This window comes from Mytilus californianus, unplaced genomic scaffold, assembly GCF_021869535.1.
Source record: "Mytilus californianus isolate M0D057914Y unplaced genomic scaffold, xbMytCali1.0.p SCAF_1, whole genome shotgun sequence".
NCBI lineage: Eukaryota > Metazoa > Mollusca > Bivalvia > Mytilida > Mytilidae > Mytilus > Mytilus californianus.
Genome location: NW_026262581.1, coordinates 105,039,853 through 105,065,429, shown reverse-complemented (window position 1 = coordinate 105,065,429; position 25,577 = coordinate 105,039,853). Strand labels below are relative to the sequence as shown.

At 32.4% G+C, this 25,577-nt stretch overlaps 1 protein-coding gene across 1 annotated transcript; it reads right to left on the bottom strand.

Annotated features, from left to right (window-relative positions):
- Positions 1–1,388: 1,388 nt before the first annotated feature.
- On the bottom strand, positions 1,389–16,530 carry LOC127728845 (uncharacterized). The gene is made up of 4 exons (XM_052236443.1): positions 16,259–16,530; positions 11,916–12,040; positions 7,017–7,116; positions 1,389–2,694 (listed from the first exon to the last, which is right to left on the bottom strand). The coding sequence occupies exons 1-4, from the start codon at positions 16,395–16,397 to the stop codon at positions 2,591–2,593; spliced, it is 468 nt and encodes a 155-aa protein (XP_052092403.1). The 5' UTR covers positions 16,398–16,530; the 3' UTR covers positions 1,389–2,590.
- Positions 16,531–25,577: the final 9,047 nt, after the last annotated feature.

Here is a 25,577-nt window from a genome sequence, read left to right as displayed (position 1 = left end):
GATGTCAGATATAAAGAACACAACTTTCTGCAAATCTTTGAAAAGGAAGGATATTAAGTGCTTTCCATAGTCCTTTCAATTAGGTTGATAGATATGACGATCTATTGTTTTGAATCTGAATATCATATAGACAAAGAGTTAGATAATTAAAAGCTATTTTAGATTAAAATTAGAAAACGCTTCTTTCAATAACAGGCACAAGCAATTTTAAAATTTAAATGCGACCACGATTCTTTAAAAAAAAAAGAAGGCAAGAGACCGGAAACTTAGACATATAGAGAATGTGCAAAACGTGACAGATATCTCAGAAATTATAACTGGTAGGTCAACTGTATAACTATAGACTTCTTTCCAGTGGAAGCACATAAACTATGGATAATTCATTTTAAAGGATTGGGTATACTAAAGAACGAACTTTCAAAATGGATCCTGACTGTAAAACAATTATAAAGATTCTTGACAACAAAAGATAAAAGCTGTCACAAGTCATTGCAGGAACTGTATATCCTTCAGAACCACATGATTTGATCTACAGTATTTTATAGGGTTTGTGTGACACAATACTAATTTAGTTTTCTTTTTCGTCTCATTTCTTTCTTATTGACAAAGTGCTGTGTGTACCTTTTAAAATTATTGTCATATTGGACCTCCTATCTTGCACACTTGGTATCTTCTTATTGTTCTTTTTTTTTCTTTTCTAAATGGTTCACACTTTAACTGTAATAGTTATTTTGTCACGGTTGATTAATTGCAGGTACGTTTTTCAGTTGCAGCGTATTTTGAATATATCCTCAGTTTATGTTATTCGTTATTCATATTCTTACCGAAAAATTCTCTGTCTCTGATTCCCTTTTTAAGTATTCAGTGAACTATTTGACCACATTTAACTTTACCATGTCTAGTTTGATTGAAAATCTTGAATACGAGTCCCCATGTTGATAGTTCTTATAACAACTCTTCATCGTGGTCCCGAGATTTTTATAGTCAGTCTGGTTATAAGTGTGGTAGAAATGCACTCGGTCATTCTTCTGATATGGATAAAAGATAGATTCATGGCTTTCAAAGTAGCGACCCAATGTTTTACTGACGAAAAAAATATGGTGTCCAGTTACTTTCCATTCCGACAAAATCTCTGCCCATAACCTACATAAAGTCTTTTTTTCAGTTAATCAAAATTTCCAGTCTTTACTGCTTTCAAATCTCTCAGGATACCTTAGTAATTGATTGATTGTTTAATTTGTTCTCGTCTTGAAAATGCATGTTCTTGTATAAAACATTTGTTATTGGACGGTAATGTTCAGAATATACAAACGTGTATCATTTGCCTCTGGAGTGGAGACATATGGAGACAAGGAATCATTTTTTTATACCCTTGTAAAGAACAAGTACACAGTTGTCATAGTTTAATGATATTTTGAATGATCATTTTTGTAATTATATGTAAATGCCTAAATTAGATATCTGTACTAGTCTAACATAATAATTCCATTGTGACAATTTTTGGATGTAATTATGGTTCATTAGTTAAGGGCATACGATACAGTTACAGGGGAGGTAATGATGTTTCTAACGTAATATGATATTTTCGCGACGTCAAAGAAAAGAGGGACGAAAGATACCAGAGGGACAGTCAAGCTCATAGATCGAAAACAAACTGACAACGCCATGGCCAAAAATAAAAAGACAAACAGACAAATAATAGTACAGATGACACAACATAGAAAACTAAAGACTAAGCAACACGAACCCCACGGCCAAAAGCTGGGGTGATCTCAGGTGCTCCGGAAGGGTAAGCAGATCCTGCTCCACATGAGGCACCCGTCGTGTTGCTTATGTTATAACAAATCCGGTAAATAGTCTAATTCGGTAGGTCACATTCGTGACAGGGGAAGAGTATTGTAGTTACGACATAAGGAACATATCCGATAGCTGTCAAACTGCGACATATCGGGAAAAGATGCATTTTTTGAGTGATTTTAATCATTAGCGTGAAAACGAGTACATGGACTCCTCTTTTTTAAAATGATTTTTGACTTGATAATGTATGAAGATTATTTATTCCAATTTTTATGAAGAAATCACCGATGAATTTATTTTAAATTAGATAAAGAAACAGCAAAAAATGCCGTTTTTTTTCTATAATCTTGACAATTTAATAAAAAAGAATTATTTCCAAAGAATTGTTACACAAATTAAGAGAATACGTTTGTAAAGCAGATATTCCAAATCGTTTTACAAAATCTGTATGTGTTTATCTTTTGAAACAGAAAAGTTTAATATGTCTATCCAAAGGATAGAAATGTTCAAGAAACTAAAGTTTTAGGTAAATGTCTAAAATTTCGACCCAATATATCTCTAAATCTAGCACATGAAGGTATATTTTTTATTACATATTTTAATTGACCAGGTGAAAAATAGCTTGTATGCAAATTTTTTAAGAAAAATCACCGTGGGATCAAAACTGTATCGTATGCCCTTAAAAGTCTAACAAAATTTAAGGTGTAATTTGATCATACAACTTCAATTTGTATATATTCCGAATGCCCCAATGAATTTTAAAGTTGATATATCTATTGGCCAGAGAGAGAAATTAGGAACAAGTTTTATTTCCTTCCAGCCACTCTTCATCATCTTTGCTTGTATTTTCAGACAGTTTGGCTATGTTACATCTTCCGATTATTAAATCAGTATTTGCTAAAAAATAAAACAGCAATGAATGATAAATAAACAGAAAAATTGAATTACCCATATTTTTGGTACGGTTTCATATGAAAACGTTTTTGATTATTTTAACAGCATTAACCACAGTGTAGATACTATTCTGTACGCTATCCGGAAGTAGCGATTTTCGAAGCGAGAACTTTTTGGATCACATTTTAAATTTGATTGATATACTGAATTAAACGGTAAGTTGATCATCTGTACATTGCTTAATGATTAATTCAGCTGACATCGATATTCTCAAATGGTTTAGAATTAAATTCAGCACATTCATTATTCGTATCTTTGCCTTAATCAAGAGATTTGCAAGTGCATCACTAAGGAAAATCAGTCGGTGAACCTAAAAACAATCTTTTTACCTTCTTAGTGTACAAATTAACGTAAAAACCAGACGTAATTAACTAAATGAAGTATATTTCAAGTGGTGGTAAAAGTTTCAACCAGATCTTTGAAGCCAGAAATAAGAAAATTACACTTGTTTGAATTTCTCACTGTACGATCAGTCTCGCTTGTATATTTTGAAACTGTATGATCAGTCTTTATTTCACTGTATTCTAGTGGTGATTTCAAAGTTATTTACGATACATTAGAAGGTGGCATTTTTCTAAATAACACAAATATATTTCAATAAATTCACATCCTGAAAACTTATGAAACATGTTTGAGCTTGATGGGGTGTACTCGACTTACTATATTAAGTATAAGGATGTTTAAATGTTGCTAAAATAAGAGGAAGGTTTGTTGTATATATAAGTTTCAGAAATGTCCTCCGTTATACTTAAAATTGTACAAACACACAGATTTAAATTGTTATATAAAAATGCATGTATTTACACACATTCGAGGCCGTACTGTAGCCTATAATTGATCACAGTTCCTTCACTTTGTTTTGGATGTAGAGCTGTCTCTTTGACACTCAATTGTATACCACTTTGTAAAGCGGTGGTTTATAGTGATAATGAAGTCCGTCTTTCCGTTGGACCGGTACAATATGTTTCGTCGGTTTTGTAAGTGCATCTCCTCATAAACCACTTAATATACATTGTGGGTTCCAGCCATTTTTAAATGGAGAGGGGGTTCAATCCAGGAGAAAAGGGATTCCAAATATATGTTCCCATACAAATCCCGTCTACAAAAATCATCAGAAATATATTTGTATTGTCTGATGAAAGAAATTACACGTTATAGTTCCCTGGACAGTTCATAATATCACATAGACACGTATATACCTTCAAATTGCCGTTGTTTCTTTTTCAAAATCACGACTGGTCATACAGTCAAAAAACCTGAAATCGCTTCTAGAATACAGTCAGTTCTAGACTGATCGTACAGTAATTTATTTTGGGATCCTCAAGGAAAACATATTTTTTTATGGGAAATACGAATATTCTACTTAAATACGAAAAGAATATTGAAACAGTATATATTAAACTGTAAACTGATGCAAATATTTGCATTAAAAGTTTATTTGCTTTGTACTACGAGAGCAAAATTGTCCATCGATTTCACTTTTTTCTATCAAGTTGGTGTGATGCACACGTATATTTTATATTCTTATGCATGTTTTTGTTACAGTTAGTCATATTTATGAGGCTATACATACCTTGAAGATGTTCAAAACACTTTATAGATATAGGAGTAAACAAATGATGAGAAAAGTCACCGTAGGCAAAACCGTCCTGTTAGCCAGTTGGAAATCATCGCTTCGAAAATCGCGACTTCCAGATAGCATACAGAATATTATCTACACTGTGTTAACAGTCAAGGAAAACTGGCAAGATCAGAATACTTGCTCCTCAAGGGTAGATGTGTTATCGGAATAACCAGAATTCTTCCGTCAGACATGCAGCACAACTTGTGCTGGGATGGCGTTCTCTTGGCAAAAACAATCACCTCTAGTCCTTTGGAGGAAATTGAGTCCAAGTTGTGTGTTAAGGTGTAATACCACCAAATCATAGTACGCCACATTCGGTTGCATACGAAAATAGGTCTAAAAAAAATATTCCCTTGATTTTGACAGCTGTAGGTAATTGATCCTACATTTCATTGCAGTAAAACGTTTCTGAGTCATAAACATATATCTTGGGTATTTCAAAGCACCATTATTTCTTTATTTGGGGTTTCTATAGAATATTTTGGAAACTTGAGGTTACATGGTTACTAAAGCTTGTACACAGGTTCAAAAAGGGGGGAAATTTGATTGGTTAACTTCCAGTGATGGTTATTTTCTTATATGCAATGAAATGTTATGTGAATTTTTTTCTATAGTACTGGACAGGATAAAACTTTACTCATGCCAAGTATTTCTTTATTTGAAACAAAGATAAATTCTGCACAATTTTTTGAAAAGTGCAAATTTAACAAAGACTAATAGGGGAAAATCAATGGTGGTATTACACCTTAAGAGAATGTCACGCTGTTTACACATGCATCGAAGAACTCGAGAAATAACTATTCTCATTGATCCGTAGGTGATTATGTTATACATAGCTATTGGAAGAAATTCTTGCAGTCATTTTTATAGTGTTCGTTGTCACACAAAAACTTTTGTTTTGATTGTTTTTGTCTTCAATGCCACCGTATACGTACATAAACGAAGCTGTTAATTTGTTCACAGTCCCCCCGGTGTTTTGTCAGTTAATCCCTATAGTTCTCTGGCTTATTAGTGTGCCTTCTTTAATAAAAAAATAAAACTGATAGAACTAACCGCTAAGTTACCATTTGGCAAGACAGTTGTTAACGTCTCGGTCATAAAACTTTACTCGGTACTCGGAAAACAAAATATGTGCTCGAAACACCAAATCCATGCAGTATTTTGATTGTTTAAATTCAGGCCGGATCTGATGACGATAAGCGTATTCGGATTTTTTTAAGACCGTCCGCAAGGCTAGAATTGACTTGTGTGCTATATTCAATGACGACATCTCCAATAATTCTTATGAGCTGTAGTATAATTGTATTTAATATATAATGGTATCACGCAAAACCACGAGGGAAACCCCACAATCCGTTTCTTAAATTTGCACTTTCACACATTGATACAAAATGTTGAAAAATAAATTTCGATATTGATATTTGATCACTTATTAATATTTTCAGCTTTCGGTTATTTTGTATTTCATTAAATTTTGGCTAACATCGTGAACTATATGTCAGAAAATTCCAAGATAAGCTTCATTAAATTTTTAATTGATAAAATCTATGTGTCATATTTCAAGTTTCAACTGGTTAAACCGTATTGCGTCAGATGACAATTTTATGCGTTTTAGAAATATTCACAAGACAGTTTCTATGACCAACTTCTGGAAAAAAGCACGATCGATTGCAGAAATATGAAATTCCTTATTTTATCACAAAACTGTTAACCGAAATACCAAATTCATCAGGAAATAAGTGCGTCGCATGCAAAAAATACTTTGATGATGTTTATGTACATGCATGTTGTACCTTTATTTGTATCTAGGATACTACAGAGCTGCGTGTATTGTGGTGGAATATGATTATTGAGAATTGTTCACTATAGCTGTATTGCGAACTAAGCGAATATGCTGATGAGGTTGTTTACCAAATTTTACTTTCCGTTAAATGTCATTGCCGAACATTCGGAGTTTGAGAAGCTTTGCCACTTCCATGTTGTTCAATGCATAGCAACATATGGGCGTTGTTTCAGGTTAGGCAATACATGATATGTCATCATTAAATATTTCATAGGGACTTTATGCCGAGTGACTTAAGTGTATATTTGTCTGGATGTGTAAAAAATCTTTTTTGCTCTTGTTCTTTTGGTTGTGTGATATTTAATTAATTTTATGTATTCATTATATCTCAATTATGTTATAGAGAAAGTCCAAATAACTGTCCATTCCTGGGAAATAATGGAGCGGAGGCCCGTATTTTAAGAGGAAATAAAGACATGAATGAATGAATATTGCCAATTTCTTTTTCGCTCCCTCAGATGATATAATGGGTACGTATGGGTGTTCACGATATCAAAATGTATAAAGCGAAAAACAACAAAAGCTCAATCCGACTTTTTCATGGACACTATATATCCCCGTTTACACGGTAAGTTACTATATATGGAATAATTTCCGTGTAGCATGAAAATCACTACATTACAAATTTGTTTTGAATTTTCTTTAATTCTAGTGCGCAATTTAAGTTTTTCAAACTTTAACATAACTGTATGTAAAATTTGAAATAATTTGTTCTTATCTAGTTTCACGCATTCAGTTTAGACTACACAAAAAAAATGACCAATTAATTTACATGATATTAAGAAACTGAAAGTATACCTGCCAACAGATAGGATCGATCAACTTCCAGTTTGTCTGGGACACAATCGTTAGATGTTTTAAGTTGTATCTGATGATTTTCTTGCAATGCTCCAATGGTCTAATATAATAAAATAATCAGTTGTATAACTGTAATCAATTACATATATACTTTTACTTTTTTCTATAATAACTTGCAAAAATAGAATTAGGCCGAATATGAAAAAAATAAGCTTACCTTCAAATCCTTTATTTTTACCTGTCGACCATCTTGATTAAATGTAAACTTTTTGAACAAAGAAAATCTACATCTGTCTAGAATTTTTAAAGTGTGAATTTCCGTAAATATTGATTTTTGTATATTGAGAATTAAAATGTATACTAGCACGGGTCTACTAAAATGCCTCCTTGTTGATTCATCGGCAAGTGTCATTCTCAAGAAGACACACACTTGCATCAATTTATCTTCAAATCTTTGGACTAGCTTTCAATAACTGCGAGTACTCTTATATCGGTGTTTTGTGTATTGTTTTTTTGTTATAATATAGTTGTGGTTGTGTCTCGTACCGATCTTTTGAGATTAAACCAATTGCTACTGATTTTTACAGTTTGTTCTTATGTTGTGCTGTTACACGTCTTAGGTCAGGGGGAGAATTGAGCACTCACAAACATGTTTAATCCCAGTACATTCTTTAAGTGTCTGTCTAATGGTTGTCGTAGATACATATCTGTCATATTTGTTTTTTTCCAAAAAAAAATTGTTGTAAATTAGGACGTTGGTTTTCTCGTTTGAATTGTTTTACATTTTTACATGTTGATGCCTTTTATACGGTACGGGTTTTTCTCATTGTTGAAGGCCGTATGGTGACCTATATATCAATCTAATTAAAATATAGATCTCGGATTTCGTTATACTACGTTATACTACATACGAAGCGGATTTCGTTATACTACGTTATACTACATACGAAGCTTCTTCGTATGTAGTATAACGTAGTATAACGAAATCCGAGATCGAAGCTTCTTCGTATGTAGTATAACGTAGTATAACGAAATCCGAGATCGAAGCTTCTTCGTATGTAGTATAACGTAGTATAACGAAATCCGAGATCTATATTTTAAATATAGATCTCGGATTTCGTTATACTACGTTATACTTCATACGAAGCTTCGTATGTAGTATAATGTAGTATAATGAAATCCGAGATCTATATTTTAATTAGATTGACCTATATATATAATTGCTTATATCCGCTTCATTTGAACTCTGGTGCATGGATAGTATTTCATTGGCACTCATACCACATCTCCTTATTTTTATATTTACTGTAAAGATAGACGGGAAAACTCATAAGTTTTTCCCTTAGGAATGAGGGAAAAATGAAGTATGATGGCTGTAGTTACTAATCCCGATTGTCCAATTCTTACCAGAACTATAACTGAAAACTGATATCCAACGCAACTTCAGAGTAAATGAATTGTATGTATTAGATACACCTTGACGGCGTATATAATTTACATCAAGATAGTATTGTCAATGCAGAATGATTGTTTTCAATAATTTAGGAGGGGGGGGGGGGGGGGGGGGGGGGGGTCTGTCCGCAATTTGAACATATGTTATTGAAAAGCATGATAAATACAGGGTTTCCAAATTCATTTAACGAAATTTTGGTGTAAATACAACTAAATGTTGATCAATATTGCTTTTTGTTTATTTGACATTAACATATCAACATTCATTCTGAACGTGATGATAACTATAGACATGAGATATTATGGAACGCCATGACTGTCTTCTGATGTTGATTGTTTAATATATTCGGTGCTTTATGCATTACGTTCAGTAGTATTTATATTATGTTCAGTAGTTTTCATATTCTGTTCAGTAGTTTTGACATTATGTTCAGTAGTTTTGACATTATGTTCGGTGCTTTGGTTATTATGTTCAGTAGTTTCATTATTATATGCAGTGGTATTTAAATTATGTTCGGTACTTCTGACGTTATATTCAGTGCATTTTGCATTATGTTCAGTACTTTCGACATTATGTTCAGTAGATTCAATATTATTTGCAGCACATTATGTATTACCTTCAGTGGTCCCGGTTTCTTTATATTCGGTGGATTATTCATTATGTTCAGTAAAAGCATCAGTATTATACTCGGTTCAATGAACTATATGTTCAGTAGTTGTATCATTATGATGATGCAGTTAAAATTGGGAAATCAATAACGGAAATTGTCGGAAAAAAACGAACGCGGACATTTTTGACGGACGTTTTCTTCAAGGACACTTTTACGGGATGGAATGAAAATGGAAGAAATGGAAGCAGTATTAAATTGGTTTGGTTTACGTTCCCACGTTGGCAATTTTCACAAGGAAAAAAATACTCCTGACTTAATTTGTAAGATGTCATGATTGATTTATTGTTGTTTTCTGAACGTATAGTGGCAAATATTTCACGCATATTTATGACGGAGAGAAGAATTTTTAAACAAAAAATAAGAAGTTGCATGTGTTGTCGTTGATACACTATGACCATAGAGAGACGACAAAAAGACAAACAGCCAAAAAATATAATATAAAAACATATTCTATGGTTTTTGTATTTCTAGAAGGTAACCCTTTTTGATGGTTGGTTGTAGCATATTAATCTCATGCACCGACTTACCGACTTTTAAGAGACCACCAAAAATCTCCTTCTTTAAATATCAGATATTTATTTGAAATAACCCAAGATATTTGAGGTTATGGATGAGGTTTACAGAATAGAGAATAATGCCCCTACCCCCAAAAAAGAGGTGGGCAAAAAATAAAGAATAGAGAATAAAGGAGTGCTTTAAAAAAAATGTTTAAAACTTTGGAAAATGGTATAAAAAAAAAAGGATTACAGAATTAAATGATTAACAGAATAACTTAACTTTTTCTGCATACCGAATTTATCATTGATATGAAATGAAATGTTGAACTGGTCGTAATCAGAACTGGTTATTTGATGTTACCATGCAAATTATGTACATTCGATATTTTCCTCGTAAATCACGATCTTGCACGAGTTAACAAATCTTGACGTACTATTTCGTCCACTATTGCAGACAAAGATAATCTTACATTCTTCTCCTGCATTGTGTCAGAAATTATTACAACAATGATAAAACAGTTCGTGATAGAGTTCAGACAAAAATGACAACAAAAAGCTCTGCAATAGCAAAAAAAAAAAACAGAAAACAACTAGTCATAAATTTCATACCTTCAAAGAGCTACATTGAAATTTATGCTGGTATGCAAGAGTATAAAATGAAATATTGTACAAAGTGCTACAAACAATGAACATTGAGTATCAGTATGATTGTCATTTTAAAATCATTTATTAAGATTTTTAATCTTCCAAATTCAAGCTGTATACACAAAAACTAACTAGGTCTATAAGTGTAAATATGATTACCATAGACTGTCTATTAGACAGGTAATGGATATCAAAATACAAAGTGCAAAACTTTAATTATGTGCAAATTTTCACCATTTCTGTACAGTTATGGTTATTATTTTAAAGTAATGCATAAAACATGACTATTATTGTTTAATAAGAGACTAGAAACTACCCAAACCAATAACTTAATATCTGTACTTGAACAGAGCGTTTAAAAACATATTTCTGGATTTAGTCTCTAAATCCACCAAAGATAGCCAGAATGAAGAGGAATAGATTGACAATATCCAGATACAGGTTCGAGGCTAATCCGTTTTACCATGAATTTTCATTGATATGGTCATATTTACGAATCAACTTTCTCTATTCTGTAAACCTCATCTACAACCTCATTTATCTTGGGTTATTTCAAATAAATATCTGATATTTAAGCGCCTATTAGCGGGGTGGGATGCAGAATACTATAGGAGTATCTGCAAGAAGATTTTTCGTGGTCTCTTAAAAGTCGGTGCATGAGATTAATATGCTACAACCAACCAACAAAAAGGGTTACCGTGGGCTACTAGGAATACAAAAGCTATAGAATATGTTTTTATATTTTATTTTTTGCTGATTGTCTTTCTCTCTATGGTCATGGTGTATCAACGACAACGCATGCAGCTTCTTATTTCTTGTTTAAAAATTCTTCTCTCCGTCACAAATATGCGTGAATATTTGCCACTGTACGTTCAGAAAACAACAAACAATCAATCAATCATGACACCTTACAAATTAAGTCAAGAGTATTTTTTTTCCTTGTGAAAATTGCCAACGTGTCAACGTAAACCAAACCAATTTAATACTGCTTCCATTTCTTCCATTTTCATTCCTGATCCCGTTAAAGTATCCATGAAGAAAACGTCTGTCGAAAATCTCCGCGTTCGTTTTTTTCTGAAAATTTCCGTTATTGATTTCCCGACTTTCACTGCATCATCATAATGATACAACTACTGAACATATAGTTCATTGAACCGAGTATAAAACTGATGCTTTTACTGAACATAATGAATAATCCACCGAATATAAAGAAACCAAGGTAATACATAATGTACTGCAAATAATGTTGAATCTACTGAACATAATGTCGATGGTACTGAACATAATGAAAAATGCACTGATTATAACGTCAAAAGTACCGAACATAATTTAAATACCACTGCATATAATAATGAAACTACTGAACATAATAACCAAAGCACCGAACATAATGTCAAAACTACTGAACATAAATTAAATGTCAAAACTACTGAACAGAATATGAAAACTACTGAACAAAATATAAATACTACTGAACGTAATGCATAAAGCACCGAACATATTTAACAATCAACATCAGAAGACAGTCATGGCGTTCCATAAGATATCCTTAATTTTACTTGCGTTTTATAACAAAATAAGACTGTAAAATTTCAACACATGCAACAAATGCTTTAAAGTTTTAACATCTTTACCTTGTAGACTTTTGTGATTTCAACAACATAATACAGTTGTATGACGTCAAGCTGGTCCGATGTTTCCATAATACTATTTGTATCGGGAATCATTTCTTTTACTTCTAGTATTGTACACTGAAATACTAAATAATACGTTAGTTATATGCACATTTCTACTGGTGTCATAGAACGATAAAAAAAATATTTCACGACAGTTGTAACACGTTTAAAATCGAACTATTTTACTTCATTATTTCATTTATTTAAAACATGTAAAATTAATTCATGCATTCCGATTCACTGCACATATAAACATTCACTGGGGTACAGAAATATGATCAGCGGAAATTCTCCCATTCAGCAATAAACCCCATGCTAAACAGCGGGCAGTTTTGTGACAAAGCGGGATGTATAAATATGCACCCACGTTTGGTAGTAGGAGTAGGTGCGATCGAGACCAAAAGTTTGAAAAGCCTTAAAAATCTCAGAACACAGAAACCAATCGGACCTAATATAAAACAGCCAAAATTATCTACGGTCATCTTTGACTGAGGGGTTGAAACCTTATAGTTGACACAATTACATTTTCTAGTACTAGGGATAAAGATATCTGTTATTTTAAGATTCAAGATTTGTATTGACCAATCATGGACCCTCGTGGGCATATACTCAAAATACTGGTATATCAATTTCACAATGACTTTAGCATAACAAATTATGAAAGAGTAAACGTTAGGTTTATTCATGAAATGTTTTTTATTTCAATATATTTAAAAAAGAGTCTGATCTCACTTATCCGTGATTTATATCCTCAACCAATGCTAAGACCTCATGATGACTCAAAATGAATAAATATATACAAATAAACTTAAGAATAAAGTCAGCTCTGGGCTAAAATAAAATAATGACAATTGAAATATCTAAGCCTTATAATCAGATGCTTTTTGAATGCAATTGGTCAGTTATAAAAGAAGTAATCCGAATTAAGTCAACTGAAATGTCATTTATCCAGATACAAACAAGTAGACGGTTGTTTGTCAACTGAAATATAATTTATTCAGATACAAACAAGCAGACGGTTGTTTGTCAACTAAAGTAAAATATAATTTATTTAGATACAAACAAGTAGACAGTAGTATGTCCGCTGAAATATCATTTATCCAGAAACAAAAAAGTAGACGGTATTATATATGTTAATTGAAATATCATTTATCCAGATACAAACAAGTAGACGGTAGTATATATGTCAGCTGAAATATAATTTTTATCCAGGTACAAACGGTAGACGGTTGTTTGTCAGTTGAAATTTCCTTTATCCAGATACAAACAAGTAGACAGTAGTATGTATGCTGGAATATCATTTATCCAGATACAAGCAAGTAGACGGTTGTTTGTCAGCTGAAATATCATTTATCTAGATACAAACAAGTAGACGGTTGTTTGTCAGCTGAAATTTCCTTTATCCAGATACATACAAGTAGATAGTAGTATGTATGCTGGAATATTATTATCGAGATACAAACAAGTAGACAGTAGCATTTCAGCTGAAATATCATTTATCCAGATACAAACAAGTAGACGGTTGTTTGTCAGCTAAAATATCATTTATCTACATACAAACAAGTAGACGGTAGTCTGGCAGCTGAAATATCATTTATCCAGATACAAACAAGTAGACGGTAGTCTGGCAGCTGAAATATCATTTATCCAGATACAAACAAGTAGACGGTTGTATGTCAGCTGAAATATAATTTATCCAGATACAAACAAGTAGACGGTTGTTTGTCAGCTGAAATATCATTTATCCAGACGAAAACAAGTAGACGGCTATTTGTCAGCTGAAATATCATTTATCCAGATACAAACAAGTAGACGGTTGTATGTCAGCTGAAATATAATTTATCCAGATACAAACAAGTAGACGGTTGTTTGTCAGCTGAAATATCATTTATCCAGACGAAAACAAGTAGACGGCTATTTGTCAGCTGAAATATCATTTATCCAGATACAAACAAGTAAGACGGTAGTTTGTCAGTTGAATTATCATAAATCCAATAACATATTAAACCGGGAACTTTTACAGAGTGTTTGTTTATACGGTATGAGTTTTGTCCATTGTTGAAAGCCGTACGGTGACCTATACTATACCAAAAACGGAGTGTCTATTGTTCCGGCTAGCCGGAAGAATAGTTTACAATCTCTATTTTTCCGGCCATCCGTTTGCGGATGCGCAAATGTTCAATATCAACAGAAGTGTCATGTGGCGCGGAAATTGTCCCGGATGAGGTGTCGGATTGCAAACGCGCGGAAATTGTCCCGGATGAGGTGTCGGATTGCAAACGCGCGTATGCAATGGACGTTTAGAGAATTGGAGATCGTGATTTATATTTAAAGATGTCCCAAAGAAAATTAGGGAGAATGTGACTGCATTAATACAAATTTCTATACGACAGACTCCAGAACAATAGCGTGTGCACGTAAACTGAGAGAAATAAAGCGTGAAATCAAATTTAAATTGCTGATTTACCCCATTACCTTTACCTGTTATTCAATGGAGGCAAAACGCATAACAACAATTCACAGGAAAACGACTAAATCAAATATACTTGGATGCATTATTTCTAAGTTCTACTACAACGGAGATCTATGAACATGCACTTATATGCATGGACTGGGAATAGTATATCAGGGTTGGGGTAAACCCCCTTTTTATTCTGATTTATTTATTTTCTCAATAAAAAAATATTATGTTTTTGCTATCGTAAACACAATCTTACTTTGGGGGCAGTTTACATGTGCCTACCTTTTTCTCTTATTTTCTATGTGTTAAAAATCATCGAACATTTGGAATAAAAGATTCGTGCAAATCATTTGACGACTTCATTGGAACCAAACTTCAAGGAAACGATAAATTCAGGGTCTTCTTTAAGAATCATAGAAGTCACTATTGAAGCCATAAATCAGTGGTCCGACTCCTAACCTTTCAGGAAATTCATAGGTAGAAAAAAAGGAGAGGCATTTTTTAATATTTAATATTAATACTATTTTTCTACACTCTACGAGTTTTTTGTAAGAACTACACCGTTCTATCTCCACACTCTCATTGGATGATCATATTTTATTCATCGAATTATTTCCGAGAAAATAGTGTTGTATCTGTACTATTTTCCAGGTATTTTTGCTGCAAAATAGTCGTTATCAAAATTATCTTAGTAGTTCTAGTACTATGCTTAAATTGTTTGCATGGTTTGAACTCAATCTATGAGCAATTCTTAGCAAATCCAGCAGTCCAGACTTGGTGATATTACAATATAATTAAAATATAGTTCTCTGATTTCGCTATACTTTAATTAGATTGGGGGATATTACACAGTTAGAAAATCCATGGTCTATCTCCAATAGAAATATAGGTATAAACTAAAACAACATTGTTTGTTGTAAAATGTTTTATCTCCAGAAAAGGGAATGCTTTATTTATCTAAATTGTTTTTCTATTAAAAAAACAATCGAACAAATAGTTACTTTTCATGTACGCAAACTCTATTCCTATATAACTTTTTTTGTGTCTCAGTCTATTGAGTTTTTAAACTTAATATTCAATTTCCCAACAGTTAGAAAAATGGGAATTGTATCATTTTAAGATTTCACACGACGAAATCTAGAGTATGACTAGTTATGTCAACATCGATTATCTGATTACAAACAAGTTTGACGGTAGTCTGTCAACTAAAATATCATAAGCCATGATACATTCATTTATGACGAGAGTATATCAGTTAAAATATCATAAATCCGTGCATAAACTGGGGCATTGGTTTTCAAAGAGTAATTAAAACAATGCAAATGCTTTATATGGGTTTCTTTTCCCTCTAAAGTGATTATCAACTTCACTAAATAATGCATAACTAATATTGATCTAATGAAAGTGTGGGTAGGTAAAGAGATGCAAATTCTCTCGCGGTAAAATACACACGAATAAATACGATTAACCACGACAGCCATGCCGGTTTGAACTTGGAACTACGTCATCATGTCTTAAAACCTTAGATTGTGAAAATTTTGAATAACATTTATTGACATGTAAAGCCATCTACGCATGTTGAGATTAGATATGTAAGCGATCATTTAATAGCTTCTAACAATATGGTGATGACCTTATGTGCAAGTATGCACGAAGAGGACCAAGTTAAGTAAAAAATCTTCAAAAAATATGTAAATACCAAGAGTAAACAAGTCATAAATCGATTCCATTTTAGATTTATGATTCATAAACAATCATAGTTATAATTAAATTATGAAATTAAATATAGACCTAATTATATATGAAAAAAAACAAAAGAAAATTGTAAAAATGTACTTACCATTTGTGTTGTACTGACCATCTGTATTTTTGCGACATAGGTCATTTTTCACATTTTGACTCTGGTGCTCCGGGCAATTTGTACAACCGAATGTGCCATCCAATATGCAAAACAATAAAACTACAATAATTTCATTCATAGTTTAGAAGTACGTCTAAAAACTAGAGACTAGTTTGCCATGTACCTAGATAAATATACAATCACGAATGCTATTGACAATTTTTCTTCAGTTTGAATTAATAGATTTTTCTTTTGAAATATGCATGCCTCAAAAGAGTTATGTTTCGTATTTAAAGAAATATACTAAACGAGGAAAAATTAGTCACAGCGACTTACGATAACTCACATGTATGTTTTAACTCTTTCGGTTTAAAATCTCTTTTAAAATGTGTTAATTGGTCAAGCAACAAAATTAGTCAATTGCCCATAAACTGAAGCAGATGTATTAGAAATCAGATTTATTTATCATGTAAGTATCATGAATATAATGAACTGAACATATACGGTATTATTATTATTCATATTATAATAGTAACTAGTTAGTTTTTTCAAGTTTTGTATATACTATTTATGCAGTTGTTTATTTAATTGTAAAGTCCAGTGACAATTGTTCAATTAATATATCAATTTGTTTACGAAAAAAAAGCCAACTAATTTGAGTGCAACTAAAAACATTATGTAGGGACAAAAACTTTGTCTTGTTTTCGACTCCTAAATAGAGGTGTTGTTGGGGTCTTGGGGCGACAACGGCGTTGATTTTTTACACCAACATGTGTTTTGCTTTGAAGTTTACACTCCATTCACAGCAATAATTTTTAATTATTTCATGAACAGCCAAATTCATGTCTCCTTTCCCTTAATCATTCTGATGGACGGGTGAAACCAGTTATCCGCATTTCTTTCTTGTCTCAATAGAGATTGGTTGATTTGCTGTTGATCAGGAAAAGTCGAGACGAGAGACAAACAGATTTCTGACAATCATAAAACATTTTTGATACAATCGAAATTTTAAATACTAGAATCCTTCCAGTCAAAAAAAAAAAAAACAAAAAAATACATACTATTGCCCCATCGACAATATTCAATTTTATTCCTAGTTCGAACTGATTTAGTTTAAAAAAAAATTGTTGTAACGAGGCCGAGTGCTGTACGTTTATTATCTTTTATTATTCTGGATAGTTTTTTTTGTCCCAAAGTGTATTTCTTGCAAAAGTGGATTGATTTTATGAACTCATCATCTAAGTAACATATGGTACGGGTCTATTTCAATAGCAATATTACAGAATAACTTGTATCCATTTAACATGTTTAATGTATCTTTGATACTTCTTTATAGACATGATATTTGCACACATGTTGTATTTGATCGAATATATGATATAATATGATTACATAATGAAAAAAACTATTGAAAAGAAAAGGGATTAAATATTACAGCACTCGAATGCATCTATGCCATACTCTATCCTTAGATCACTGCTTTTATATTACAGTATTATATAGCAGGTCTCGATATCATCAATACTTGAACAGCGGACTTATATTCATCAGGTACACGAATTCCATGTTTCGTATGCCTATTATATAGAGATTGTCTTTAACCATCAAGTTTGGAGTTTTTCTCTTAAGTCATGTTTACACGTCCATAAAACGATACAAAAGTTTAAGCCTAAAAGCATATTTCTGATTACTTGTCTTTTTTATTTTTACCTCAAATCTATTTTCATTAAAAAATCATCCTTCAATGTCTTTGATGTATGAGGCGCCGTTTTACTATTTACTCCTAATTTTCTGATATCAAAATTATTTAAATGATAAATTCAAGTTTTTGGATTCTAAACGTTATCTGTTTGTCAAAAATTTTGTTCAACGCAACATTTCATCCATGATTAAGAGGTGCCATATTGAAGTTTACGTTATGGGGATACACTTCATAACTTGCATACTTAATATTTGCCTTTATTCAACATGTTAAACTAATTCTCTGTATTCAACATATTCAAATCAGAAGAATTTTCTGGGAAGAATCGTCTCGAGCAATAGTTTGTATCTCCGGAACAACAAACTTGCTATTACCCTCATAACCAGTCAAGAAGTGTACACTATTATATGCTATGCGTGCGGATGTAAACAGTCTAAAGCAAAGCACTAAAGGTTAATGTCTTGAACTTTAAATATATGGCAAATACGGAATAGGAGCCCAAATTAGGGTATAAGATTGCTGTGTTTGCTACTTGATTGGGAAGGCCCTGAAGCTGTCTTAGAATTTTCCTTTGCATGGTTTCATGCCCCTAAATCCACCTCTGTTGACAGATATTTGGTGCTAAACAAAATCGTTCTATTTAATTTTAATGCTCATATCTCCATACATATTACGGAGTATAATCTACATGTCACCATTTATGCCATAAGGGATAGATCTTGCTAAATAATATTTCATGTTCGAGTTTAAAGAAAGCCTTTTCTGCATCCAAAGTTAGTAGCAGGTTTTTCTGGTTATCTTCACAAGATTGAATTATAACTTCCGAAGCCAGGAAGGCACCAAATATCATAGGATGGGTTTCTGTAAATCCTTGTTGTAGTTTGTTTTGGATTTGGTGGGATTTTATATCTTTTCTGGATTTGAATATACTATGTAGGATTTTAGAGCAGATTTTGGTCACTGGTTTTCCTCTTTAGTTTGCTGGGTTTTGACGAAACTATTATTCTTTCACTAATGATTTCAATATACTTCCTTTCAACATCTGTTGGATGTAAAGTTGTTATATTACTGTATTGAGGATAAGCAATACGAGTGATAGAAGATCAGCTTTAACTTTTTTGTAATGTTTGGCTGAGATTCCATCAATATCTGATGATTTTCCTTGTTAAAGTTTTTTGTAACATCATTATGTATTTTCTCTTCTTTATTTGCACAATTTTATTTTCCCCTTTTTTTATCTTTTCAATTATGGTACTTTGCTGGGATAAGAGCTCGTATTTTTAGTAATAAAAGTCCTGCCTATATAAAAATAAGGCGATGTGTTATGATTGCCAGTGAGACAACTATCCACCAGGGGTAAAATGAAGTGGATATAAGCAATTAAAGTCCACCTTACGATCTTCAACAATGAGAAAATCCCATACCGTATGGTCGGCTATAAAAAGCCTTGACATGAAAAATGTGAAACAATTCAAACGAAAAAACTAACAGCCTAATATATAAGGAAACAATTTACGAAAGACAAATATGACAGGCATGAACCAACGACAACCACTGAACTACAGACCCCTGCCTTGGGGCAGGCACATCACGAACGTGGCCGGGGTTTAACATGTTTGTGAGCGCTCAACCATCCCTTAATTAACATAGGACAGTAGCGTAATAGCACAACAAACTGTAAAAATCAGTTGCAATTGGCTTAACTGAAAAGATCGATAATAAAAACAATAGACACAAAGCCCCAAAATAAGAGTACTCGCATTTACTGAAAGCTAGTCAAAGCCAATTACTACTGATAGATAAATCATGTTCTCCCATACTAAAGTATCAATCATTACACCTCCAACGGATTTAGAAAAAGACGCGATAAACAGTTTGAGAAACGCATGACCTAAGGCAATGCCAAAGTATAAGTAAATAGGATCGATAGGGTGTGGGATCATGAGTTCTCATAACTGTACATATATAGCAATATATATTTAGTTATGTTTTCATTTTTCAAAAACAAAATCAATGGGCTTATTCTCATTTCGACTTAGCTGTCAAAATCATTATATAAAATTAATCCCATTTCGCCTTAGTACAAATTTTCAGGTACAAATGAATTAACTAAGGCGAACATGGAACTTGTGTAAACAATGTAATTAAGTTATTTTTTTGTTTGTATGCAATGAAATACTTTTTAAAAGAAGATGCTTTTTTGGTGTCTTCCCGATTGTCCCACTTTTTGAATAATTCTTTTTATAGTGGATCATCTTTTTTAAAATGTATTTTTTTACTTAAGTGATATTTTTTGTAAATAAGTCTTTGTTGTTGATTCTTATTAGAGATGACAAATAGGATACGGAATATTTCATATTTTAATGAATAAAATAAAGACAAATATCATACAATCATAACAAATATTTTATTTCTGAATCAGCACTGAATTACAAGCACAATTTTAAATGAGCATACTACTAAAGAAAATGTACATGTAATAAATAATCGCCTGAGAAAAAAGCTCTAATACATAAAACATAAGAATTATTTCCATAAACATAAATAAATAGTACCATGATAGTTCATATTATGAAAAACAAGGCACTGATGGACACATTGGAATGTTCAAAATCCATTTAGTTACCAAGTTTAAAGATCACCATACTGAATGTAAAATTGAGAATGGAAATGGGGAATATGTCAAAGAGACAACAACCCGACCAAAGAGCAGAAAACAGCTAAAGGCCACCAATGGGTCTTCAACGCAGCGAGAAAATCCCGCACCCGGAGGTGGTCCTCAGCTGGGCCCTAAATAAAATTGTATACTAATTCAGTGAAAATGGACGTCACACTAAACTCCAAAACATATAAATGAACTAAAATTAAAAAACATACAAGACTAACAAAGGCCAGAGGCTCCTGACTTGGGACAGGCGCAAAAAAGCGGCGGGGTTAAACATGTTTTGTGAGATCTCAACCCTCCCCCTTTACCTCTAGCTAATGTAGAATAAAGAAACACATAGCAATACGCACAGTAAAACTCAGTTTAAAAGAAGTCCAAGTCCGATGTCAGAATAGGTAACAAAAGAAACCAAGCAAAATGACAATGATACATAAATGAACAAAGGACTACTAGCAGTTACTGATATGCCAGCTCCAGACCTCAATTAAACTGATTGAAAGATTATGTCTGAATGTAGTCTGTAGTACCATTGTGTAGGTTTTCTTTCAAACTGGTGAATCTTTCTTCTACTTCTCTATACTTTTTAGATTTTCCCATCATCTTGCCACCTGCTTCATATTGTACTTTCTTTACCTCGTTAGCTGCTTGCTCTTTCTTGAACACATTGATGATTTCAAATATGTTTGGATGTGCTGCTTTGACCCTCTTTTTCAGCTTGTTATGCCAGCCCTCTCAATGATTGTTTGTCCTGGGTCCTTCTGTTTGGTGGTGGTTCCAGGTTGGTTGTGGATATCTGTCCTCTATCCATGTAAGAATTACATAGTCAGTTAATTTGGTGTTGGCATCTGTCTGTGGTGCGTTTTCCAAGGCGTTTAACCAGTTTTCTTCCAAGCGATCTAAAGGCAGTAATGGTAAGGCTGCTGCACGACGGACGAGTTTGCTGACATCTGGGACATCTTTGCATTTGTTTTTTTGTTCTATTATACTTTTTGTGTTGCATAATGTAAAGGATAATTGAATTATTTAGATTTTTCTAATTGCATAAATTTCATAAAAATAATTATTTATTAAATGAAACAAAAAATATTTCAAGAGAAGCAACTTTCCTACTGACAAATGTTTTTATTGTAGATTTTTTCTGATTTCACAACTTTTGAAATCATAAAAATGGTCACTTTTATTAAATGAATATAAAAAAATAACTCAAGAGAAACAATTCCCTAATTACATGTTGTTTAAATTGTTATAAAAACACAGAGGTTTAATTTGTTTATTTAAAATTTTTATCTAAATTCACATTTCGCCTTAGTTCAATTCCCATCTCGCCTTAGTAATTTTTTTACCCTTTTTACCTGGAATTCACAGCTAAGGCGAAATGGGAACACACCAATCAATGTTCGTACCGATAAAACAATATTTAATGATTTAACTACTGTGTTAAATTAATAACCTTTAGGAATAAGAAAATTCTCAATTATTTAAAGCAAAAATATCATCAAGGTAAAGATTAGAGTTTTTAAATTTATCAATAATTTAGAAGGATCTTTACGAAGTTTGACCATAAACTGTGAGTCATAACAATACATATTAAAGGGGCGCAATTGGTGCCCATATAAATACCCACAAACTGTCGTTAAATTTTAGTGACGAAACTTACATAGATGTTGTCAAGGAGCTTTAATCATCTCATCACAGTTCCGGTTAGTATATCTAGCATATTTGTCTTTTTCATTACATAAGAATGTTTTTCTTTGTTGACATATTTGTTTGTTTTTATAGTGATTAAGATTATAACACAATGTTGAGTGCTGTACCCCTATTTTTGACATTTTTACCTATTATGTGTGTTTGTTTTGTTCACACATTGTTGTCAATATAATGGAATTTTATGCGACTGTCATACAAGTGAGAGGTTTATCTAGCTATAAAACCAGGTTTAATCCACTATTTTCTACATAAGGAAATGCCTGTACCAAGTCAGGCATATGACAGTTGTTTTCCATTCGTTTGATGTGTTTGAGCTTTTAATTTTGCCATTTGATAAGGGACTTTCCGTTTTGAATTTTCCTTGGAGTTAGGTATGTTTGTTATTTTACTTTTTACATAAGTTGCAGCAAATAAATATGTCACTAGTTTTTTTCAAAGAACGATTTAATTAAATTTGAGAACTTATGTTTGATAAGATTGTTTGGTAGTGTCTGGGACATAGTATATTAACATATTATAATAGTCCCAGGTAGTGTAGTGTACAGAGTCGAAATATCACAACTGTCAACCGTTTTGAACGGACCATCAAAAGCTCGTAATTTATTAAAATCGTCAAAGGAATTTTTGACACTCCAACCATAGATAATTCATTTATTTTCAAATGGTTTATTACAAAAATGTGGAGCGCACGGCCTTGAATGTAGATGAATGTATTATTTCATTCTGTAGAACTTACGTCATACCCCTACCTCATTCACGGTTAGCTGCTTTGTTGGTAGGTACGAACACAAAACACTTTGCGAGTACTTCACTTTGTTTTTAATCCTAGAAATGGGCGTATAATTGTTTACCCTTATATTCATTTCTAAATTATTTTCGAAATGTAATATGCGAATATCGACAATATTAAGGTGGTACATAACACTACAGGGAGATAACTCTGTAAAAATCAGCTGAACGTTTTAATCACGTTCTATTGTTTTGTAAATTTAAGCTTCTCAATGATCAAAATTATTGTTTGTCGAACTGCTATATATCCAATGAAATTTTTCCGATAAAGTGTGTGGTTAAAGTTTTTTTTAAATTTTTTAATTTTTGTCAAAGGGTCAAAATTTTGTGAATATTAAACGAGCCAAATAAATTTTAATCAAGGTGTTTGGTACCACCTTAAGACATTCATTCAAATAGGAATCAAGTGACTTTTTGTAAGATTTCTTCCGTTTACACCAATGTTAGCAATAGGATGAAAGAGCATTTTTAATGACCTCACGACACTCTTTTCAATATATTTTCGACGGTTTACGATACTTTGTTTCTTTTTTTCAGAAAATTTATAGCCTCGAGACAAACTAGATTATGGAAATTAAAGAACTTGTCTTCGTTTGTTACTGCTATTTGCATGGTAGGTATAGTGTCCGGCGGAGATCGTATTTTTTCGAGTGTAGATCAGTTTTTTTCGAGTGATATTACATGCGATCAGATCAATTTACTGTTATTTCGCGTATGAAATAGTTTTATTCATGACTGTTCATCTTATTCAGAATACTAAACATGTTTTGAGCACAAACGACACACAATTTCCTTGTAGTTCGCTAACAATTTAGTGTTTTACATTGTCCGTGTTTTTTTCGAGAGCAACAGTTAAAACGTCCGGGTTTTTACACAATTGGTCCGGGTTTTTCAAAGAAAATGTGAATTAGAAAGAAGGCATAATTGGGCTTAAAAGTAACTTTTTCTAGTTTGTAAATGTAATTTAGGGAAGGGCAATATTATATATTCCTAATAAGTAACAAAACATATTACTATGTTGACTTAATTATTTAATCCTTTTCAATTTAATGATAATTTTCTGTTCTGAAATCATTTTACCATAACCTTGTAGTATTAAGATATATTAGAAATTACTGGATTCTTTGTAAAACTGTCTTTAGAACCGAGAACAGGAGACTCATAATCTTTTCAATATCATTTCATGCTATAATATTTTTTACAGTAAAATAATAGTTTATGATTTATATATATATCACAGTGGCGAAACCTGGAGTTTTAAAAATAGGGTTAAAAAAACTAAGGGACATAAGTTATAAAATCAGTAAAAATGTAATATACCATAAATACTCTTCTAAGAGAGGCCTGGGACCAGACAAGCCCCCCCCCCCCCCCCCCCCAAAAAAAAACTTAAACCGCCCCTGTACTATTTCCTATTGACAAAATTTTTTGAAATGAATGGGATATATAATAAACAATGAAATAAATAATCTTAATTTAATATGATCCTTTTGAAATAATAATAAGAAAAATGTGTATACAACAGCGTAAACCTCGTGTATTTAATTCATGTCTTTTTCAGTGTTCCGTGGATATACATTGGTAATTGTAATGTTTAGATAGAGATCCGTATTTTTCATTTTTTAAAGCACTGCTAACTGATGGAAAGGAAGCCATCATGGTGTTTTATTGCTGTGTGACCAAGTGTAAGAACGCTTGATCATACTCCTCATCACAGTAGTAGCATTCGAAAATTGTTTTCCATTCATAGAACGCCAAATCAAATTATCATCAAGACCAATAGTAAATGAAACATCTATAGGATGTATTTTCTGTTAAAAAAAATACACATACCCGCTTAACACACACAATGTACGTACGTCTCAATCCAACATTGTACTGCTTGATACTTTAGTCTGGGAAAACATGATTTATTTGTACTGACTGGCGAGTACTCTTATATCGATACTTTGTATCTATCGTTTTTATGTTAGTTGGTTTGTCTGTGCTTCGTACCGATCTATTGAGAAAAGCCATTTGTAACTGATTTTTACAGTTCGTTCTTATTTTGTGCTGTAACACCACTGTGCAAAGTTAGGGAAGGATTGAGGGCTTACAAACATGTTTAACCCAGCCACAATCTGTATATGCCTGTCCCAAAGTCAAGAGCCTGTAATTCAGTGGTTGTCGTTTGTTCAGGTTTGTCAAATTTGTTTTTTTTTTCGTACTTTGTATTGTATAACTTAGATCGTTAGTTTTCTTCAGTTTCCATTTTTTTCATGTTGATGCCTGTTAGAGCTAACTATAAGGTATAGGGTTTTCTCATTGATTCTGTAATTGGCTATTATTTGAGCAATGTTGTGGTCTTGACTTTATGGAATAGCTTGATCCATTTGCGTACATGTAAAGCATATATAGTCATTATTTATGTTCTCTATTTGTGTTACTCTATCTTTTTTATGGTTTGTTCACATCGG

Bases quoted from the DNA above. Each gene is read 5' to 3' on its own strand.
- LOC127728845 (XM_052236443.1), bottom strand. From the start codon at position 16,397: ATGAATGAAATTATTGTAGTTTTATTGTTTTGCATATTGGATGGCACA. The intron at 7,117-11,915 runs GTAAAGATGTTA...TTATTATATTAG, and splicing joins AAATCACAAAAGTCTACAAG to ACCATTGGAGCATTGCAAGA. The intron at 2,695-7,016 runs GTATACTTTCAG...TTTATTTTTTAG, and splicing joins TCGATCCTATCTGTTGGCAG to CAAATACTGATTTAATAATC.